Here is a 17,041-nt window from a genome sequence, read left to right as displayed (position 1 = left end):
TTGGAAACTACTGTTCACAAAAGCTTTCCATCCAGTCTGACTGAGGTTGAAATTTTTAGTCTCTAGATGTGGAAACCTGGTTGAGACAAACCCGAAAAGACTTGCAGCTGTAAATTGTTGCAAATAAAAGTACATATTCACTCTTTTCAGAATTCTATTTGTGAGCAGTTTTGAAAAGGATATGCATTCAGTTTAGAATTTGACTTACAGTGTTCTGCTGTTCTCAGACATAGGAGACGGGCCATCTCTGGTGGGATCTTGAGAGATCTTAATGGCTTCCTCCACTGCTGCAAGCAAACCATCTCCACCCTCTCCTCGAAGTGCAGGGCCAAAACATTCAGGTCGACGAATAAGAAGCCTCACCACAACATTGGCATTCTCCTCCACGCTCTCACCTGGCCATGTATCAGAGACAGAGCCAGTCACACAACTTGTGACACAAAAAATGCAGACTTCCACTTCAAATCTAGAACCTAAAAAAGTCAGTTACATAATATAGTTGCTTAAATTCAAAATGTTTATTTTTACCATTGCAGAATACAGCAAAGCGCAAGAAGTCCAGGTATCGCTCCCCCTCCACAGGGTTCCAACCAATGTCAGGATATCCTTTATGCACCAGCATTACACAGCTCTGCAGTCCACATCCAGCCAGATACTGTACCACCTGCACAAAGTTACAAAGGCTCTTAATTTTGGTCATGTAAAAAAAGGAACTACAAGGCTTTTAGCTAGCCTAAGAAATTGGATCTCAGCAAAGAATCGGAATTAAGCATTAAATGGTAAATAAGAAGTACTTTGAAGCTAACATAAATCAAAAGAAAGTAAATAAGGTGCTTTTTTCCATTAAAAAATTTTTTTTGAGTGACTAAAACAATTAATGATCAAAGATAGAAAAAATTACTAGGGTATCTTCGGCATTTTCGATGATCACTCGGAAGTGTGTCGTATCAAGCACAGGAATGCAAAACAAGGCAATAAATAGCAAATATGGACAGTGTGGGGGTGAAATGGTTTAGTGCATTGCAACTAATTGCATTGCAACAGCAGTCTCATTCTTTAGCTTCCTAAAGGACAAGAAAGTTTGATGGATGTGGTTAGTTTAGCTCCTGGTGAAAATTACAACCCAAAGTCTGGTGACTGCCTGCAGTTAGTGTTTTGAAGAGGATCACCTAAAATACAAACCTTCAAGAGAAGAACCACCACCTATAAGAAAAGGCAACCGCCGTTTCCCGCCATCTGACTGGCCCCAGCAACCTCTACCTGTCTGGCTTGAAAACTCCTTGAAGACTCTGACATCATTGTTAATGCTTGGGGGTTCCCCTTGTAATTTGTGGGGCTCAAGGTACTCCAGACCAAATAAAAAAAAACAAAATGTGTTTTTAAACCAGTCTTCCTGTTAACAAAACTTGCTTCTTCTGCTTCTATTTTCACTGATAAATATTGCAACAGTAACCTCCTACAGCAATTTGCCACAGCTTTCCATGGTACCTTCTACGTCACCAACCAAGGAGGTAATACCACCCACACAATCACCCACTACTCAAGAACTCTAAAAACAAGTCATTAATGTTTTAAATCAGAGAAATGGACCACTGGAGTGTTTTATGATAGTGTTTTATTAGAAAAACAAACATAGAAACTCAATATTTTGATGTATTTTGTTTTTTTCATTTCCACTTTAAGGCCTGCAGTGTGAAAGTAGCCTAAGTCAAAGGTGTGAGGAAGAGGATCAGAGCCACTGTACAGGATGAAAAAAAAACAAGATTTTGGAGTACAGCAGGAAGAAAGCATCCAGTGATGAACTGCTAATTAATGTCTCATACAGCAGAAACCCAAGGTGGAAGAGGAGGAACAAGAAGAACCATCATTGACCATCACGCCCCAGGAAGTGATAGTGTACAGGAACATCTGTGCTGAGTTTGGACAGGAAGTTTCACAGTCAGAGAGAGACACGAGCAAGGATGGTGGAGAATATCAGGGGTAAGACACTATGGGATTTTCAGATCCAGACTGACAAACAGGTGATGGCTCACCAACTGGATATTGTGGTGGTCAAAAAACTATAGAAGACAGCAGAGGGGATAAATGTAGAAATTCCAAACAACTGTAACATCATGAAGAAGGAGCACAAGAGGCTGGACAAATACCAGTAGCTGAAAGACGAAATAGAGAAACTGTGGAAAGTCAACGCCTCACTGGTGCCAGTGGTCATCAACACACTCGACACTGTGACCCTCAGACTAGAAGAGTGGCTCCAAGAGATCCCAGAGAACCTTAGAGATTTCTGTCTGGAAAAGTACAGACCTAGGAACAGCTAAGATTGTTTGTCTCTTTTGTTTCTATGTGGTCCTCTGATGGACAGGCAGGTTGTCCAGGGTCCCTGCTTCTTACCTACTCTGTTATAGTCATATCAATAACCAATCTGTTATCTTATACCAATCTTACTATTAGCTAAAATTACCTGATTGATGTTTTTATTTCTGTATTTCTATATTTAGGGTTCCAAGCCTGCGGAAGCGGGCAGACGGCCAATGCAAGGCATGGCCGTTCGCCTGCTCCCAGCGGAGCAGGGAACCCTATTGTTCTTGTACGGATTTTTCATGATTGTGTATTATTATTATTATTCTCTAGTAAAACTAGATGGCCAGAAAAACGAGAAACTGCTGGGGAAAAGCCAACCAGGCAGTCTGATAGAAAAACCCTACCACTACTCAGACAAAAAAAAAATCATATAATCCCCAAAAAATCCCATACCAAGGGGGCACTATAACAAAGGACAATGTGTTTATGCGAATAACTCCTAAACCATGAGTCCTACACTCAAAATCTTGATGGCACCTGAAACTTTGGATGATTCTGCATCTTTTTTACATTGGCCACGCCCACGTCCGCCTAAATAGATTTTTTGCTATAGCGTCATTAAGGCAAAACCTACTTTCGACTTCTTCTCCCACAATAAAAGCTGGATCCATGTGAAACTTGGTACATAACATCTGTAGGCCGATCTGCTGAAGTGATGATGGAAAAGATTTCAAAATTTTGAAATTTGCGCGAGTCACACAATACCAAACACTTCAGCACTAGCTAACACAACGGTTAACTAAGAATATCTCTGCCATACTTTAAGATTATGGGAAATCCATTTAGATGCCAATAGTGGATAAGATGTGGCCACTTTGTAATAAATTTTTTGCAGTATTACCAATAGAAGGCGCTATCATTTTAAAAAGTTTATTTATGAAAAACCACTTTACGGATATACACCAAACTTGGTACAGATGATTAAGACTGCACCTTGAGGCGATATATTGAATATTATAATGAAGTGGGCGTGGCTTATATGCTATCTCACATTTTAGCTCTGAACTCTGCTAAATCCAACTTTAACTTTGCGGAAATTACTGATCCCATTACAGAATTGCGCTCTCTATGTATTAAGGAAAAGTTGCACAATTTGACCTATAGGTGGCGCTGTTACAACAAGAAATGCCTTTTTGCGAATTCTTCCGCAACAATTAGGTGTACGCACAGTATCTCTATTCTGGTGTGTTCTGTAAAGCATGCCTATTTACTTGAGTTTTGAAAAAAAAAATTCAAATTATGCTAATTAGTAGAAAACTTACAAAATATGCTGAACCTACTTTTGTTAACTCCTCCCGAGGCTCAAAGCCAATTGAAGCGAAATTTCACATGGTATGACTGGACGACCTGCTAACCAAACGATGTGAACGGATTTTAAAAAAAAATGTTCCAAGCTTTCTTCATAAATTATAGCATTGCGTCTTACAGAGCGCCATTGAGTATGCACTGTCCTGGCGAGTTTCGACTCGGTCCGCTTGCTGAGAGAGGCGGCGAAGCCACACCGGCGGGACGTCGGGATCAAAGCGTGCAGATAGGGGCGGAGCGTGGAGGCTTGGAACCTGTTGATAACTGCTTGCAGTTCTAGTTGATTTTGATGTTTTTATCTCTGTGTTTCTGTATTTGATTCTGTACCTGATTGTTGTTTCTGTGTTGTAAAGCACTTTGAATCACCTTGTTGCTGAAAAGTGCTATATAAATAAATTTCACTTCCCTTCTCGCCCATAAACTGATAAAAATAGCCACCAGCTTGAGACGTTGCGTAAAATGTCAATAAAAACAGAATGCAATGATTTGCAAATCTCGTAAACCCGCATTTTATTCACAATAAAACATAGTAAAGACATCAAATGTTAAAACTAAGAAATTTAAAAAAATAAATAAAATGACGGTCATTTTTTTAATTTGATGTCCGCAACACATCTCAAAACAGATAGGGCAGGTGGAGCAAATGGTTATAAAAGTTAGTCATAAGAACACTTCCACAAATCATTGTCTGAAAACAGTTTGTTGTGCCATCCACTGGATGCTGTTTAAAGCTCTATCACACAAATTAAAAGCCATATTTGAACATAATGCAGAAATGCTGCCATCTTCTCTTAGCCATAGCTAATTTAAAATGTATTTAAACAAAGTAGAAAACAGTTCTGGAGTCATATGAATTGAAATTTGAAATTCTTTTCGAATACCACAGACACCATGTACTACATACGAAAATGGAGAAGGAAGATCTGCTCTTTTTTTTAGGACAAGGTTTAAATGCCTGTCTCTCTAATGGTGTGGGAGTGCATTAGTGCATATGACATGGGCCACTTACGCAACTGGAAAGGATCCACCAATGCAGAAAGTATATTCCAGTTTTGGAACAACATATACTCTCATCTAAATTACATCTTTGTCAGGGCAGGCCTTGCCAATTTCAGCAAGACAATGCCAAATCACATAATGACTCCATTACAACATGACTTTGCAGGAGAAGAGTCTGGGTGTTAAACTGGCCTGCCTGCAGTCAGAGCCCTCACCAACTGAAAACATTTGGCTCGTCATAAAACAAAAAATCTGACAGACCCAGGACTGTTGAACAGCTAGAACCGTAAATTACACAAGAATAGGATAACATTTTACTTCGAAAAATCTAGCAACTGGTCTCCTCAGTTCCTAAACTTAAAAAGACTGTTGTAAAAAGATAAGGGGAAGCTTCAAAGTGGTAAACATTGTCTGTCCCAATTTTTTTATTTGTTTACTGTGTTCCATTGTGAATAAAATATGGGGTTATGACATTTGAAAATCATTGCATTCCATTTTTATTCACAAGTTACACAAAATCCCAACTTTTTTGGACAAGTCACCAGTCCATCAGAGGACCACACAGAGACAAAAGAGACAGACAATTTTATCTCTTCCTAGGTCTGTGCTGTTCCGGACAGAAATCAAATAAGGTGAGGTTGTCTTCAAATATGAAAAATGCATGTGTGTGAACATTTCTGAATTTGTAGCCTCACCTTTTCTAGTTCTGGCTCTCGTAAAGCCAGAGCCAGCTCATTATTATCCATGACTGACGCTGCAGCCACATCCAGAGGAGTGGATCCTCGCATGGAAGGCGATGCTGAGGAGAAAAAGTGAGAAATGGAAAGGTGTAATGAACAGGGAAATTAAAACTGGAATAATAAGCAACATGAATGTATACATTTTTTAATTTTTAATTGTGAAAATCATAGTATTGTTTGGCTGTAAAGATGTGGTCAAAGAACCACTGTTGTCGGTGGACATTACAGCAGAAATGCTGTTTAAATAAATAAATCTATACAGTTGTAATGCTGGGCTGTAGGGTGGTAATCTGGTTAGAACTTTTGTCTCACCATCTCTAAAAATACTAAGCTCTTCAAGTACCAACATTAAGAGAAACATGAAACAACAGAACACGATTTAGTCATATCAGATATAAACAAATAAAGGGATCTTTGAGATGTTAATGAAAAATAAATAGAAGTGAACACCTTTTAAAATTTCCAGTTTTTCACCAGTTACCACCCCAGAGTCCGACACACATCGACATTATGGCTTGCAACATTATCATAGTGTAGCTACTATATGTTGTTTTTAAAAAACAAAGAAAAGAGGCTCTATGTGTTCTGTGAACCAATCCTCTACTCACCGAGGCCAACACTGCTGTTCTCCAGAAGGTAGCTCAAATGGTCAAACATAGCTTTCTGGTTCTGCCGGCTGATTCGACAGAAGTAGCAGAGAAAACGACAACAGTTGGCCACCATCTTTGGAAAGGTGATTTCCTATGAACACATACAAACTACTTACCAAAACACATGCAATGTCCCTCAAAATAATGTGAAATTTTTATACAATCTTACGAGATATTTTTAAAAAAAAAGTAAAAACACCACAAGAAAACTGGCTTTTTTCACAAATCTCTGCCTTCTCAAACAAGGATGATGATCTAAACAACATGTGTCCGCAATTTTAAAATACTATATCTATGGCAACAACTTTTTAGAATAGATAAGTATTAATTTTTTAAAAAAGACGGACTCTCTACTTTAGTGCAGTGGGGGAGTTTGTGTGTCTGATCCTGGGCTATGCTGTCAGTGGAAATTGCCCCCAATAGGGTCTCTCAAGGCAGATTGGTTCTAGGTGACAGGCCAGACAAAGAGCGGTTCAAAACCACTTGTATGGACAAAATACGGCAGGAAACTCGTCCCTTGCCCAGACATGGGTTAGCCAGGCTTTGGAGAGGGTTCGGTCGGCAAGCATCTGGTGATTGGACCTCTACCCTTAAGGCCCGGTCGGGTTCAGCCTGAAGGAGTTACAAGGGTTTGCCTTCCTGTGGGCTCACCACTTGCAGAAGGGGCCATACTGGTTGGGTGCATAGTGCTAACAATAGTGTGATGGGGCATGATTGGAAGAAACAGCCTCGCTAATCTGAACCTGAGTGGTGTTCTGTCATTAGACTTCTGTGTTAGTCACTGTTTGTCCATAACAAACACCATGTTCAAACATGGAGCCAGGACACCCTAGGCCGCAGTTTGAATATTTGCTACTACCACCAAGATCTGCACCCACGGCGGCTCCACCCGGGCTCGCGCCCCAGGCTTCCGGTCTCACCGCGGACTTTGTAGTCGTGTCATCTGATCTGTGGTTGTATGTTCTTGACACTCAGGTGAAGAGAAGAGCTGTCAACTGATTACCACTTGGCATTGTGAGGGTTTACTGAGAACGTCTGGCAAAAGAACCCATCAGAAAGATCTTCAACTCCCAGCTGAGGCGGGGAAAATTGAGTTCAAGCGGACCATGTTCAGTGCTGCTAATGTTGAGGTGGATGCTCTGAGCTGTGGCTGCAACGTTGTTGGTGCCTCTCATGGTGCCTCCCTCACCTGTCAGCTGGACAGGTGAGGGAGGCTGTACAGCTGAATAAGGACTGGACTCTAGAGGCAGCTGAGGGGCACCTTTCTATGGTTGTCTGAATTATAAATACAAGCATTTCCCAAGTTTCAAAGGCTTTTATTGACAATTACACAAGTTTAGACAGTGAGTCAGCATTTGCAGAGCTGGCTCTCTGCAAATATTCTTTGCAGAGGACTCTTGCAATTCACTCTGGCAGCAACAACTGATGGCAGCACATTCTTACATATACTGAACAAAAATATAAACAACACTTTTGTTTTTGTTCCCATTTTTCATGAGCTGAAGTCAAGGTTCTAAGACTTTTTCTATGTATACACAATAGGCCTTTTTCTCTCAAGCATTGTTCACAAACTTGTGTTAATCTGTGTTAGTGAGCACTTCTGCATTGCAGAGATAATACATCCACCTCACAGGTGTGGCATATCAAGATGCTAATTAGACAGCATGATTATTGTACAGGTGTACCTTAGGCTGGCCACAATAAAAGGCCACTCTAAACTGTTTACTTTTACTGTATTGGGGTTAACCAGGCGGGTCAGAAATCCAGTCAGTATCTGGTGTGACCACTGTTTGCCTCATGCAATGCAACACATCTCCTTTGCATAGTGTCAGGGGAGTCCTCAAAGAAAACTACTTTACCCAAGTCCTCAATAGTGCAATTTTTAGACCTTTAGCAGAATATCAATATGTCCCTAAAGTTTTCCTTGTGAAGAAGTGGCTTCTATGCTGTACTTTTAGACACCAGGCTATACTTAAAGGTGTTTGCCTCGCTATGCATGCAGATCCTCTCACACATGCCTGCTGCCATTCCTGAGCAAGCTCTGCTCTGGTGGTGCTCCAATCCTGCAGCTGAATCAACTTTAGAAGACAGTCTTGGCACTTGCTTGATTTTCTTGGGCACGCTGAAGTGTTCTTCATAACAACTGCACCTCTCTCCTTGAAGTTCTTGATGACCTAATAAACAGCCGATTTAAGAGCACTCTAACTAGCATCAGTATCCAATAGCCTGTGAAGCTCTTTTGATGTAAAGCAATGATGACTACACATTTCCTTGCAGGTAACTATGGTTACCAAAAGAAGAACAATGATTTCAAGCACCACCCTAATTTTAAAGAATCCAATCTGCTGTTCTAACTAAGTCATCATAACAGAGTGATCTCCAGTATTGTCTTCGTTAACATTCTCGCTTATGTTAACAAGAGGATTACTGAAATTATATCAGCATGTCCTTTTGGAGCAGAAATAAAGTGGAAATGGGTATTTGGGACTAAGTTAATTTTCATGGCAAAACGAGGATGTTCATCTTATCACTCTTTGTAACTTTCTGGAGTATATGCAAACCCTTTGTAAAAATGGAAGTAGCAGACTTTGTGACAATGAATATTTGTCATTCTCAAAATTTTTGTCCCTGGGTATACTGTGCACCATCAACTCTTTGGTCAGTTGTAGTCCTACAAGTTTATTTTCTAGGTTCGTGACCTAATTCCTCCACCTGTACATACCTTTGAGTCTTCTCCACTGAGCACATTGACCATGACTTCCATGACAGTTTCGTGCATCCCCAGAGCTCTCATAAGGTTAGGATGCTGGTAAAACACTTTGTTGTTCATAATATCACTGCAGAGGAAAAAGGATGTGTTACAATCTTTGTGATCTCAGTTTTTACATTTATAGTTATCGAGTCATAATTCTGATTATTATAAGTTCTTTTACCAGTCATTTCAGTTGCTAGGTTACTTTTAATAGATTGGCTTTTTTCTAACTCTACTGAATTGGCCTGAATTAAACAGAAATATTTAAAAGAAGAAACAGATGTGCCATGGGTTTTTCAGTTTTATCAATTGTTGACAACATCTACATGGAAGAAGTGAAAAGCAGAGCACTGAACAGATACAAGGGGACAGTTTAAAGCCACTGGTTCAGTTATGTGGATAAGGTGGTTTAAAATCAGATATAACATGGTTAGTTGTTTAGATGTAAAATGAATGTATAATTGTGTAGGTGTTTATATTGAGTGGCTTTATGACTGTATAAATATGTTTAAACTTTGCCAAAAAATGTTACAGTAAATGCAATTTGAGACTTGATCTGCTTCTTTAAAGTCAAATCACACAAGAAATACAAGTATAGTCAGAATTGTAGCTTAGATTTTAGGCAGTAGTCTACAAATAAGTACTGGAACTATTCTTTACACTCTGACAAGTTAAGTAATTAGCATCAGTGAGCAGAAACACTACAATTGAGTTGGTCTCACCTAAGCCCTCTGATCATTAGTTTCTCCTCTTCTCTACCCATACGAACGCTCAGCAGAGACCTAATCTGACCAAGAGCAGCCAGCAGGTTGATGGTGTCCTCGATTGATACTGAATTGATTGTGTAGGTCTTAGGAAGAGCCTGCACCTACACAGTGACAAAAATCCAGATCTTTTAGTATTTCTGCTCAATTGCACACATTTGCTATACTAGCAAATACTGATTGTGTGGATTGCAGTATATCTCTAATCAAGTTCAGGTAAGCATACATTTGTGTGAAGAAGGGAGGTTAAGTGATATTTAACTTATAATTTACAAAACTAATTAAAAAAATGACAGAGTAGAAATTAGCCTCTCTCACGTTTCTAGAGGGGTACTGCAATGTTGGTGCTTCTAGTGTTAAACACTTCATCAGCTCCTATCTATCCCAATGTTAAAAAAGCTTGTTTTTAGTAGTTTCATAAAAACTATCAGTGAATGTTTTTTTTAAATAGACACACAAACATACTTGTCCTCCGATGCCGTCATACTGGCGGTGCAGCAGGACAAACATGGCTCTCACCAGCTCTGGATCCTCTATAACTGACTCCTGAGCCCAGCGGACAATTGTATCTGAAATAAGCTGCTGTAACGTACCTGCAGAGGCAAAAAAGGAGAAGATATGAAGGAGACATGATTCATACACAAATGACAAAAAGTTTATCCAGCAATTCACCTATCCATTTTTTTACCCACTTTTCCTTTCCAGGTCTCTGGGTAGCTGGTGCCTATCTCCAGCAGTCACTGTGAGAAAGGCAGCGTACAACATGAACCTGCGATATTCTAGCTGTCAGATGACAGCTCTAACAACTGTGCTGCCATGACAAAAATATCTCTTCTATTTTTTTTTATTTGTTTTGTGCTGTCATGTCATGTCATTTCACAATTTACTGAACATTGTCTTCAGTATGTACAAAAGAATAAGTAATTAAATTCAGTAAAACTATTTGGAAACAAAACAAATTTATTTTAAGTTTTATTTAATGCTCAAAATTAACCAGTTTTTACTGAGTGGGGTCAGTCTTACAGGTAGGAAGGTTGCATCGTACAACTGCCCAACTGGGGTGAACAGATGTTACAATTGTCTGATTTTGGTACCAATGGAGATGTGAGGACACCTATGAATGCTGTGAAAGTTCAAGTTGCCCAAGAGAAACCACAAATGGGGAGAATCATTATTTTTTGAACCCCATAAAATCTGGGTTTGCCATATGAACACTGGTACTGGACTTTTTCCAACACTTCATGTCATCCTGCACCTTGACAACTGGGATCAGCCTGACTACATGTTCACTGTGCCACATGTAGACTACTATTAACACTAGCGCAGAGATGGCTGCTTACAGTGGCTCCATAACCAATAAGCATGGACTAATAATAAATGGCATTGTATCACGTATAGTGATTCTTGGTTCTACATGACCAGCATCATGTGCGCATGTGGTGATATTGACAGGAGAGGACCAAAACTACCAGGGCTGTAGAGAGACATGGGTGTTACTTTTGCCATCATGGTTTAGGGAGCCATATGGTATGAGTTCAGATCACCTCTGGTAGTGATTCAGCAGAAACTAACAGCACAGAACTACATCAGTGACATCCTGCATTCAGACATCTTATTCACAGAATTAAAAATACACTGGAATAGCCACTGATGGCACAAGGTGAGATTTGTTATACCTGGTAAGGTTCAGTCTTGCACCTCAGCGCAATCAGCCAGCAACTGAAGGTGCTCTGACAAAACAGCTCTAGAGTGTTATAACTGGCAGTTTGCTCGTCTCATCCTGTCACTGTGTGACCACACTATGGGCAAGGTAGAATAAGCTACTGGCCATAAGTGTCTTGAAGCATTTTTCCTGTAAGATAAAGAGTTAACAATATTGGTAACACCCATGAATATATAATTGAACACACAACTCTTCCTCATGTCAGAGAGAAGGTTATGCAAAAGCTTGCTATTTAGTGTGATTCTCTCTCTCTCTCTTGCTCTCTTGTACCAGATAATACAGGGTCTTTGATTGCAGATTAATGTCTTTGGATTATTCTTTACGGTGGCCAAGAGGTGTCAGGTCAAATACAATAGCCGGGAAATCAACGGCGGCGCCAGGCAGGCGCTAGGGGGGTGCTATAGCTCCCCCTGGAAAAGTCATAGCACCCCCATAGCGCCCCAGGAAATAATATAGATTTAGTTTTTTTTTTTTTTTTTAATTTAATTTAACATTTTGAATTTGCAGTTGTTGTGGCATTTCTCTCAAAAGACTTATAATTTTCAACAAATAATTATTATAAATTGTTTAAACTAAAAAAAAAGAAAAAAAAAAAACGTAACCAAATTTGAACTTTGTGGATGCGTCACTTCCGTGAAGCAATTGAGAGGAACGCGTGAGATCAATATGGATCGTTTTTTGCAACCAAAGGTTCCACAGATGGAATCAGAGAAGGGTGATTTTTTGGAAGAAGACTCCGACCAGCAAATAAATGTTAATCTCGATGAAGGAGATCAACATTGCAGACATTTTTCCACCACTGCTGCAAATGCTAACAGTGTTAGCACTGGACAGCTAGAGGATCTAAGCAGATGTCCTCAAGACGGACCAAGTCGACCACTTCTGCAAAAATACCCCTCACGCTTGTTTGGAGTGCAAAAGAGAAGTTTTAGCAAAGGCTGGCTTGATCAATATTTGTGGTTGGAATACAGCGTGAGTAAAGACTCAGTGTTTTGCTTTGCTTGCCGGCATTTTCTAAAAGGAGGGCACGGATTCCACCTAGAACCGGCATTTACCGCTCTCGGTTTTAATAATTGGCGGAAAGCGGTTGCATCATTAATTCACAAATTTGCTATGGAAGCATGAAGTGAATTCAAATTAAAACAAACAAGTGGATCAAAACTCCCCAACATGCTCGACAAAGGACATTCAGTCATCTAATGCCAAGTACGTTCACCATGACATACAAAACGAAGTATTTAATGTAATGGCTGAAATGATAAGAAAACAAATCAGCAACGAAGTGAAGGAAGCTGAACACTTTGCTATTTTGGTGGATGAAAGTAAAGATATCAGCAAAAAAGAACAGATTTCAGTGATTGTTCGTTATTTGCAGCCAGATTCAGAGAAAGTGGTGGAAGAATTTTTGCATTTTACCCCAGCAGAAGGATTAGATGAAGATTAGCTTTTGGAGAGCATCAAAATGACACTTAATCGTTGTAATATTGATGTTAATTGCTGCATGGGACAGTGTTATGACGGTGCTGCTGTTATGTCCGGATGCAACAATGGAGTTCAAGAAAAGTTGAGTACAAGCTGTGTACATTCACTGCCACACTCACAGGCTGAATCTTGTGTTAGTAGACTGTGTACATCATGTTCATGCAGCAGCCAATTTTTTTGAGATAGTGCAAATGCTTTACAAGTTTTTTTCTGGGTCAGTTGTTCATGATCTTTTTCTGAAGAAGCAGGAGGAACTTGTGTTGGTGGGAAAGCGCCTAGAACTTAAGAGACTTTGTGACACCCGCTGGGCGTGCCAGTATGATTCCCTTCGCGCTGTCAGAAAAACTCTCCCAGCTGTTATGGCTACGCTGCATGATGTTGTTCACCAGAAAAGTGCTAAACGGAGGACAGAGGCTAAAGCTCTCCGTGCACTTATAGATGAGAAGTTTGTTCTGCATCTTGTAATTTTTGAAGATATTTTCAGAACAACAAAATTTATGTCTGATCAGCTACAGTCTCCTAATTTAGATCTAGCTGCAGCAAATGACCTGGCTCATGCTGTAATCACTGCTATAACAGAAAAACGCACAGAAGAAAAATGGGAGACACTCAGAAAAGAAGCAGAAGATCTTTGCAGCACCACAGGAATAGCAACAGAGTCTGTACAAAGGCAGAAAAGGCAGACCCAAACAGCTAAACATCTAAAGGATTTTATTGTGGACACCACAATTGAAAGAAAAGGTGCAGACAGCATGGAAGACCTAAAAACAACGTCATTCTATTATGTTATAGACAGGATGCTAATGGAACTGAAACAACGTTTTTCTTCAGAAACCAATGAAGTTCTGAAAGGTTTGCCAGCTCTAAGTCCCAAACACCCATCATTCCTTGACAAAAAATGGATTCTGCCTATGGCCTGTCATTATGGAGTTAATGAGGAGAACTTATCAGCAGAACTCCACCAGGTTCGCCGGCTGCTGAAAAGGAAAGAAGAACAGGGGCATACAATCAACAACACGCAGGACTTCCTATCTGTAATGCGGCCTTACAAAGATGCATTTATGGACTTGTATAAGCTGATTTCCATATCTTTGACTCTACCAGTAACATCGGTGAGCTGTGAGCGCAGTTTTTCTTGTTTGCGTCGTTTAAAGAACTATTTAAGAAACAGCAGCGGAGACAGTCGAACAAGTGACCTGGCACTTCTTGCTATCAATCCTTTAAGAACCAGGACCCTGGACAGTGACAGCATTATTGACGCGTTTGCCCTCAACCACAATAACAGGCGGATTGTTCTGTTATAAAGACTTCAGATGGTGAGTGAATGATTTCAACCTTCTTTGACTTTGTAATGCATTCAGCATTGTTAACTGAAATTGTCTACATATACGGACACATATGGAGAAATGGAATGTGAATTTATTGTAATGGTTTACATAATACACTTTATAACAACAGTAAATGTATCATGTTTGTATATGTTTTAACTGAATTGCAGAATACATTATTCACTATCCACTTTATTAATGACTGTTGACGTCAAGATTTTATAGTGCACTATGTGGGCATGTGTGTTAACTATGGAAAAAAAAGATCCATCATAGCCCCCTCAGTAAAATGCTTAGCATCTGGAGCTGCCACTGACGGAAATATAAAAGCCACAGTAGAAATACAAAAGCTACGATGGAAATACAAAAGCCGCAACACAAATACAAAAACTACAACGGAAGTGACGCAACCTGCAACAGAAGTAACCAGTGCTGTATAAGGAGAGTTCAGACACTAATATTGCTGCCTTGTTTTGTTTGTAAACTGATGTTCTTAATAAAGGCTGGCGTGGCAGCAAAAATACAAACAAAAATCCAGAAATGCAAGGAAATCATGGAACAAGGACGACAACAAGCATGGCAAGAACAAGATGAACGGAATGACCCAGTGACAAGTGACAAAACAGAGACCGGTTTTAAAGACAGAGGGAAAGATGATTATGGGATGCAGCTGTGGACTAAACGAGGATCAGGTGAGGTGGGTGTGGCAGGCATGAATGGAAAACTACTGGGGAGGTGAATGATGACAAGACATGAACACAGAGACCCAAAAAGACAACCAAACCAAACAAGACCAACAAGAAACCCCAAACAAAGAACAAAACACACCTACATTCATGACAGAAAATACAACACTTTTTTGCTATTGTGAAGTGTTAGCAGACTGTCCTGTACCACAATTTTTTAACAGTGATACTTTATGTTGACAGTTTTAGTAAATTAAACATGTTAACTTGCTAGTAGTATTTTAACTGCAGCTAGCTTATTGCGAGCTTGACAGATTTAAACAGGTCTATTTCAGTCTAATTCAGCATTTTAAAATATCCATTACAAATTGGTTTTAAAGTAAGTTTGTGTTCATTTCAGTTACTGAACTATCCCAACTAGAAAATATTTAGCTTTTGCTCTGCGAGATTGACGTGGTTCATTTAGTTCAAGTTATAGATCCTTCATCAAAGACGGCAGCATAAACGAGGACTTTATCATTAAAGAAAAACGTGATTGTGGAGATGAGTCATTCTTTTATATTTTTCACATATACCACAGGAGTATGACTTCAGTAAACTGCTGAAACATATTGCATTCAAAGTAACACAAAGGTAATAAGATCTCATTTTCTGTCTTTCCAAAATAATAAGAGCTGAATTAATAAACTGTGGAACACTAAGAAAAAAAACTTTTGAAACAGGTGACTCTTCTGCAATTTCCTTCATGTCTATCTTCATATTTTCGGATTGACTGAGTGGTGAGCTAAGAAATGACCAGGTTGGTGGAACGGACCGGTCCTGTCAGCGATGGAGGGATGGAGCTGACTGTGGGATGGGGAGGCGGTCAAAATAAAAGGCCGTCAGAAATTAGAAAAAGTTTACACAGTAAACCTTTCTCTTGTTCCACCCTTAACATTTTAATTAGTATTTTTATTTTTCTTCCAATTATTTTCTTCAAAACAACACATTTTACTATTTTTTCCCAGTATGACTTTACAGCTGTGATAATCATTGTTTGTGAGTCCTCTGAACTGTTTTTTTTTTGTTTTGTTTTCAGGGAGATCAGCAGATGTGGTGGTTAACGTCAAAGGGAGCTGCTGTCAATGATGCCAAGGAGGATGAACCCTCAGTCGGACTTGGACACATTTCCACTTTGTCCAAATTTGATCAAATACAGTTTATTGGTGCAGATGTAATTAATAAACAGTATAAATGGTAGGTAAAGTACTTCTTTATCAAAGCTTCTTTTCCACTTTACATATTTTATATTAATTGTGTTACAGTTTCTCTGTTCCTTCCACGCCTCCTGGTTTCATGCCACAGTAATCAGCCTGATCCTGTTCACCTGTTCCGGGCCCTTCTTAAGCTCACCCTCCACATCTTGCCAGTGTCAGATTATTGAACGGTTTGCCAAGTAGATGTCCAGCGGTTTTTCCAAGCCCATGCATGATTCCTCGATCCTGACCTCTTGCCTGACCCTCGATTCTCGATCCTTGCCTGCTCCTTGCCTGAGACCGCTTCTGACTCTGACCCCTGGCTTCCGACCTCGTTTCTGCTCTCTGGACTTCGCCTTCTGGTTCGTATCAATTTGGATTTGTCTTCTGCTCTTTGACCTCCCGGCTTTGACCCCTCGCCTGTCTCTGGACTCTACCGTTAGCCTGCTCCCTTCTCCTAAAGACCTCCCCATCTTCTGCCCATCAGAAGATGGGGAGCTTTATAATAAAAGAGCTTTATAATGGGTATTGTTACTCCTGTTTTTTTTTTTGGTTTTTTATGTGCATAATGTTATTATAAAACACTGTAAACATGGCTATATTGATCATTGTATTGCATAGACATTACTAATACTAATAATAATAATAATACATTTTATTTCAAAGGCGCCTTTCTGGCACTCAAGGACACCGTACAAAGAACAAAATCAGCAGCAACAGAAAATAAGATGTAACAATCAAAAAAGTAAATAAAGTAAATAAAAGTAAATAGATAAAACAAACAAGAAAAGACAATGTATCTATATAAAATCTATAAAAAATCAGGCAAACCAATTGTGTCAGGTGGAAAAAGCAGATCTAAAAAGGTGTGTTTTGAGTTCTGATTTGTATTGTGAGAATGACTTTATGTTTCTAATGTGAGGTGGTAACGAGTTCCAGAGTCGGGGAGCAGAGCGACTGAAGGCTCTGCTCCCCATGGTGGTGAGACGGGCGGAGGGGACAGTCAAAAGGATGGA

At 39.7% G+C, this 17,041-nt stretch overlaps 1 protein-coding gene across 1 annotated transcript in view; it reads right to left on the bottom strand.

Moving 5' to 3' along the window:
• Positions 1–17,041, bottom strand: part of ryr2a (ryanodine receptor 2a (cardiac)) — a 509,073-nt gene that overhangs the window by 244,454 nt on the left and 247,578 nt on the right. The window contains exons 42-48 of the mRNA XM_037973568.1: positions 10,037–10,164; positions 9,530–9,675; positions 8,778–8,892; positions 6,014–6,146; positions 5,361–5,464; positions 529–664; positions 209–395 (exon numbers count right to left, since the gene is read on the bottom strand). Of these exons, the coding sequence (XP_037829496.1) occupies positions 209–395; positions 529–664; positions 5,361–5,464; positions 6,014–6,146; positions 8,778–8,892; positions 9,530–9,675; positions 10,037–10,164 (949 nt within the window). The remainder of the gene's footprint in view (positions 1–208; positions 396–528; positions 665–5,360; positions 5,465–6,013; positions 6,147–8,777; positions 8,893–9,529; positions 9,676–10,036; positions 10,165–17,041) is intronic.

This window comes from Kryptolebias marmoratus, linkage group LG2 (genome assembly GCF_001649575.2).
Source record: "Kryptolebias marmoratus isolate JLee-2015 linkage group LG2, ASM164957v2, whole genome shotgun sequence".
Lineage (NCBI taxonomy): Eukaryota > Metazoa > Chordata > Actinopteri > Cyprinodontiformes > Rivulidae > Kryptolebias > Kryptolebias marmoratus.
The sequence above is the reverse complement of the archived record's forward strand: the minus strand, read 5'-3'. Positions and strand labels throughout refer to the sequence as shown.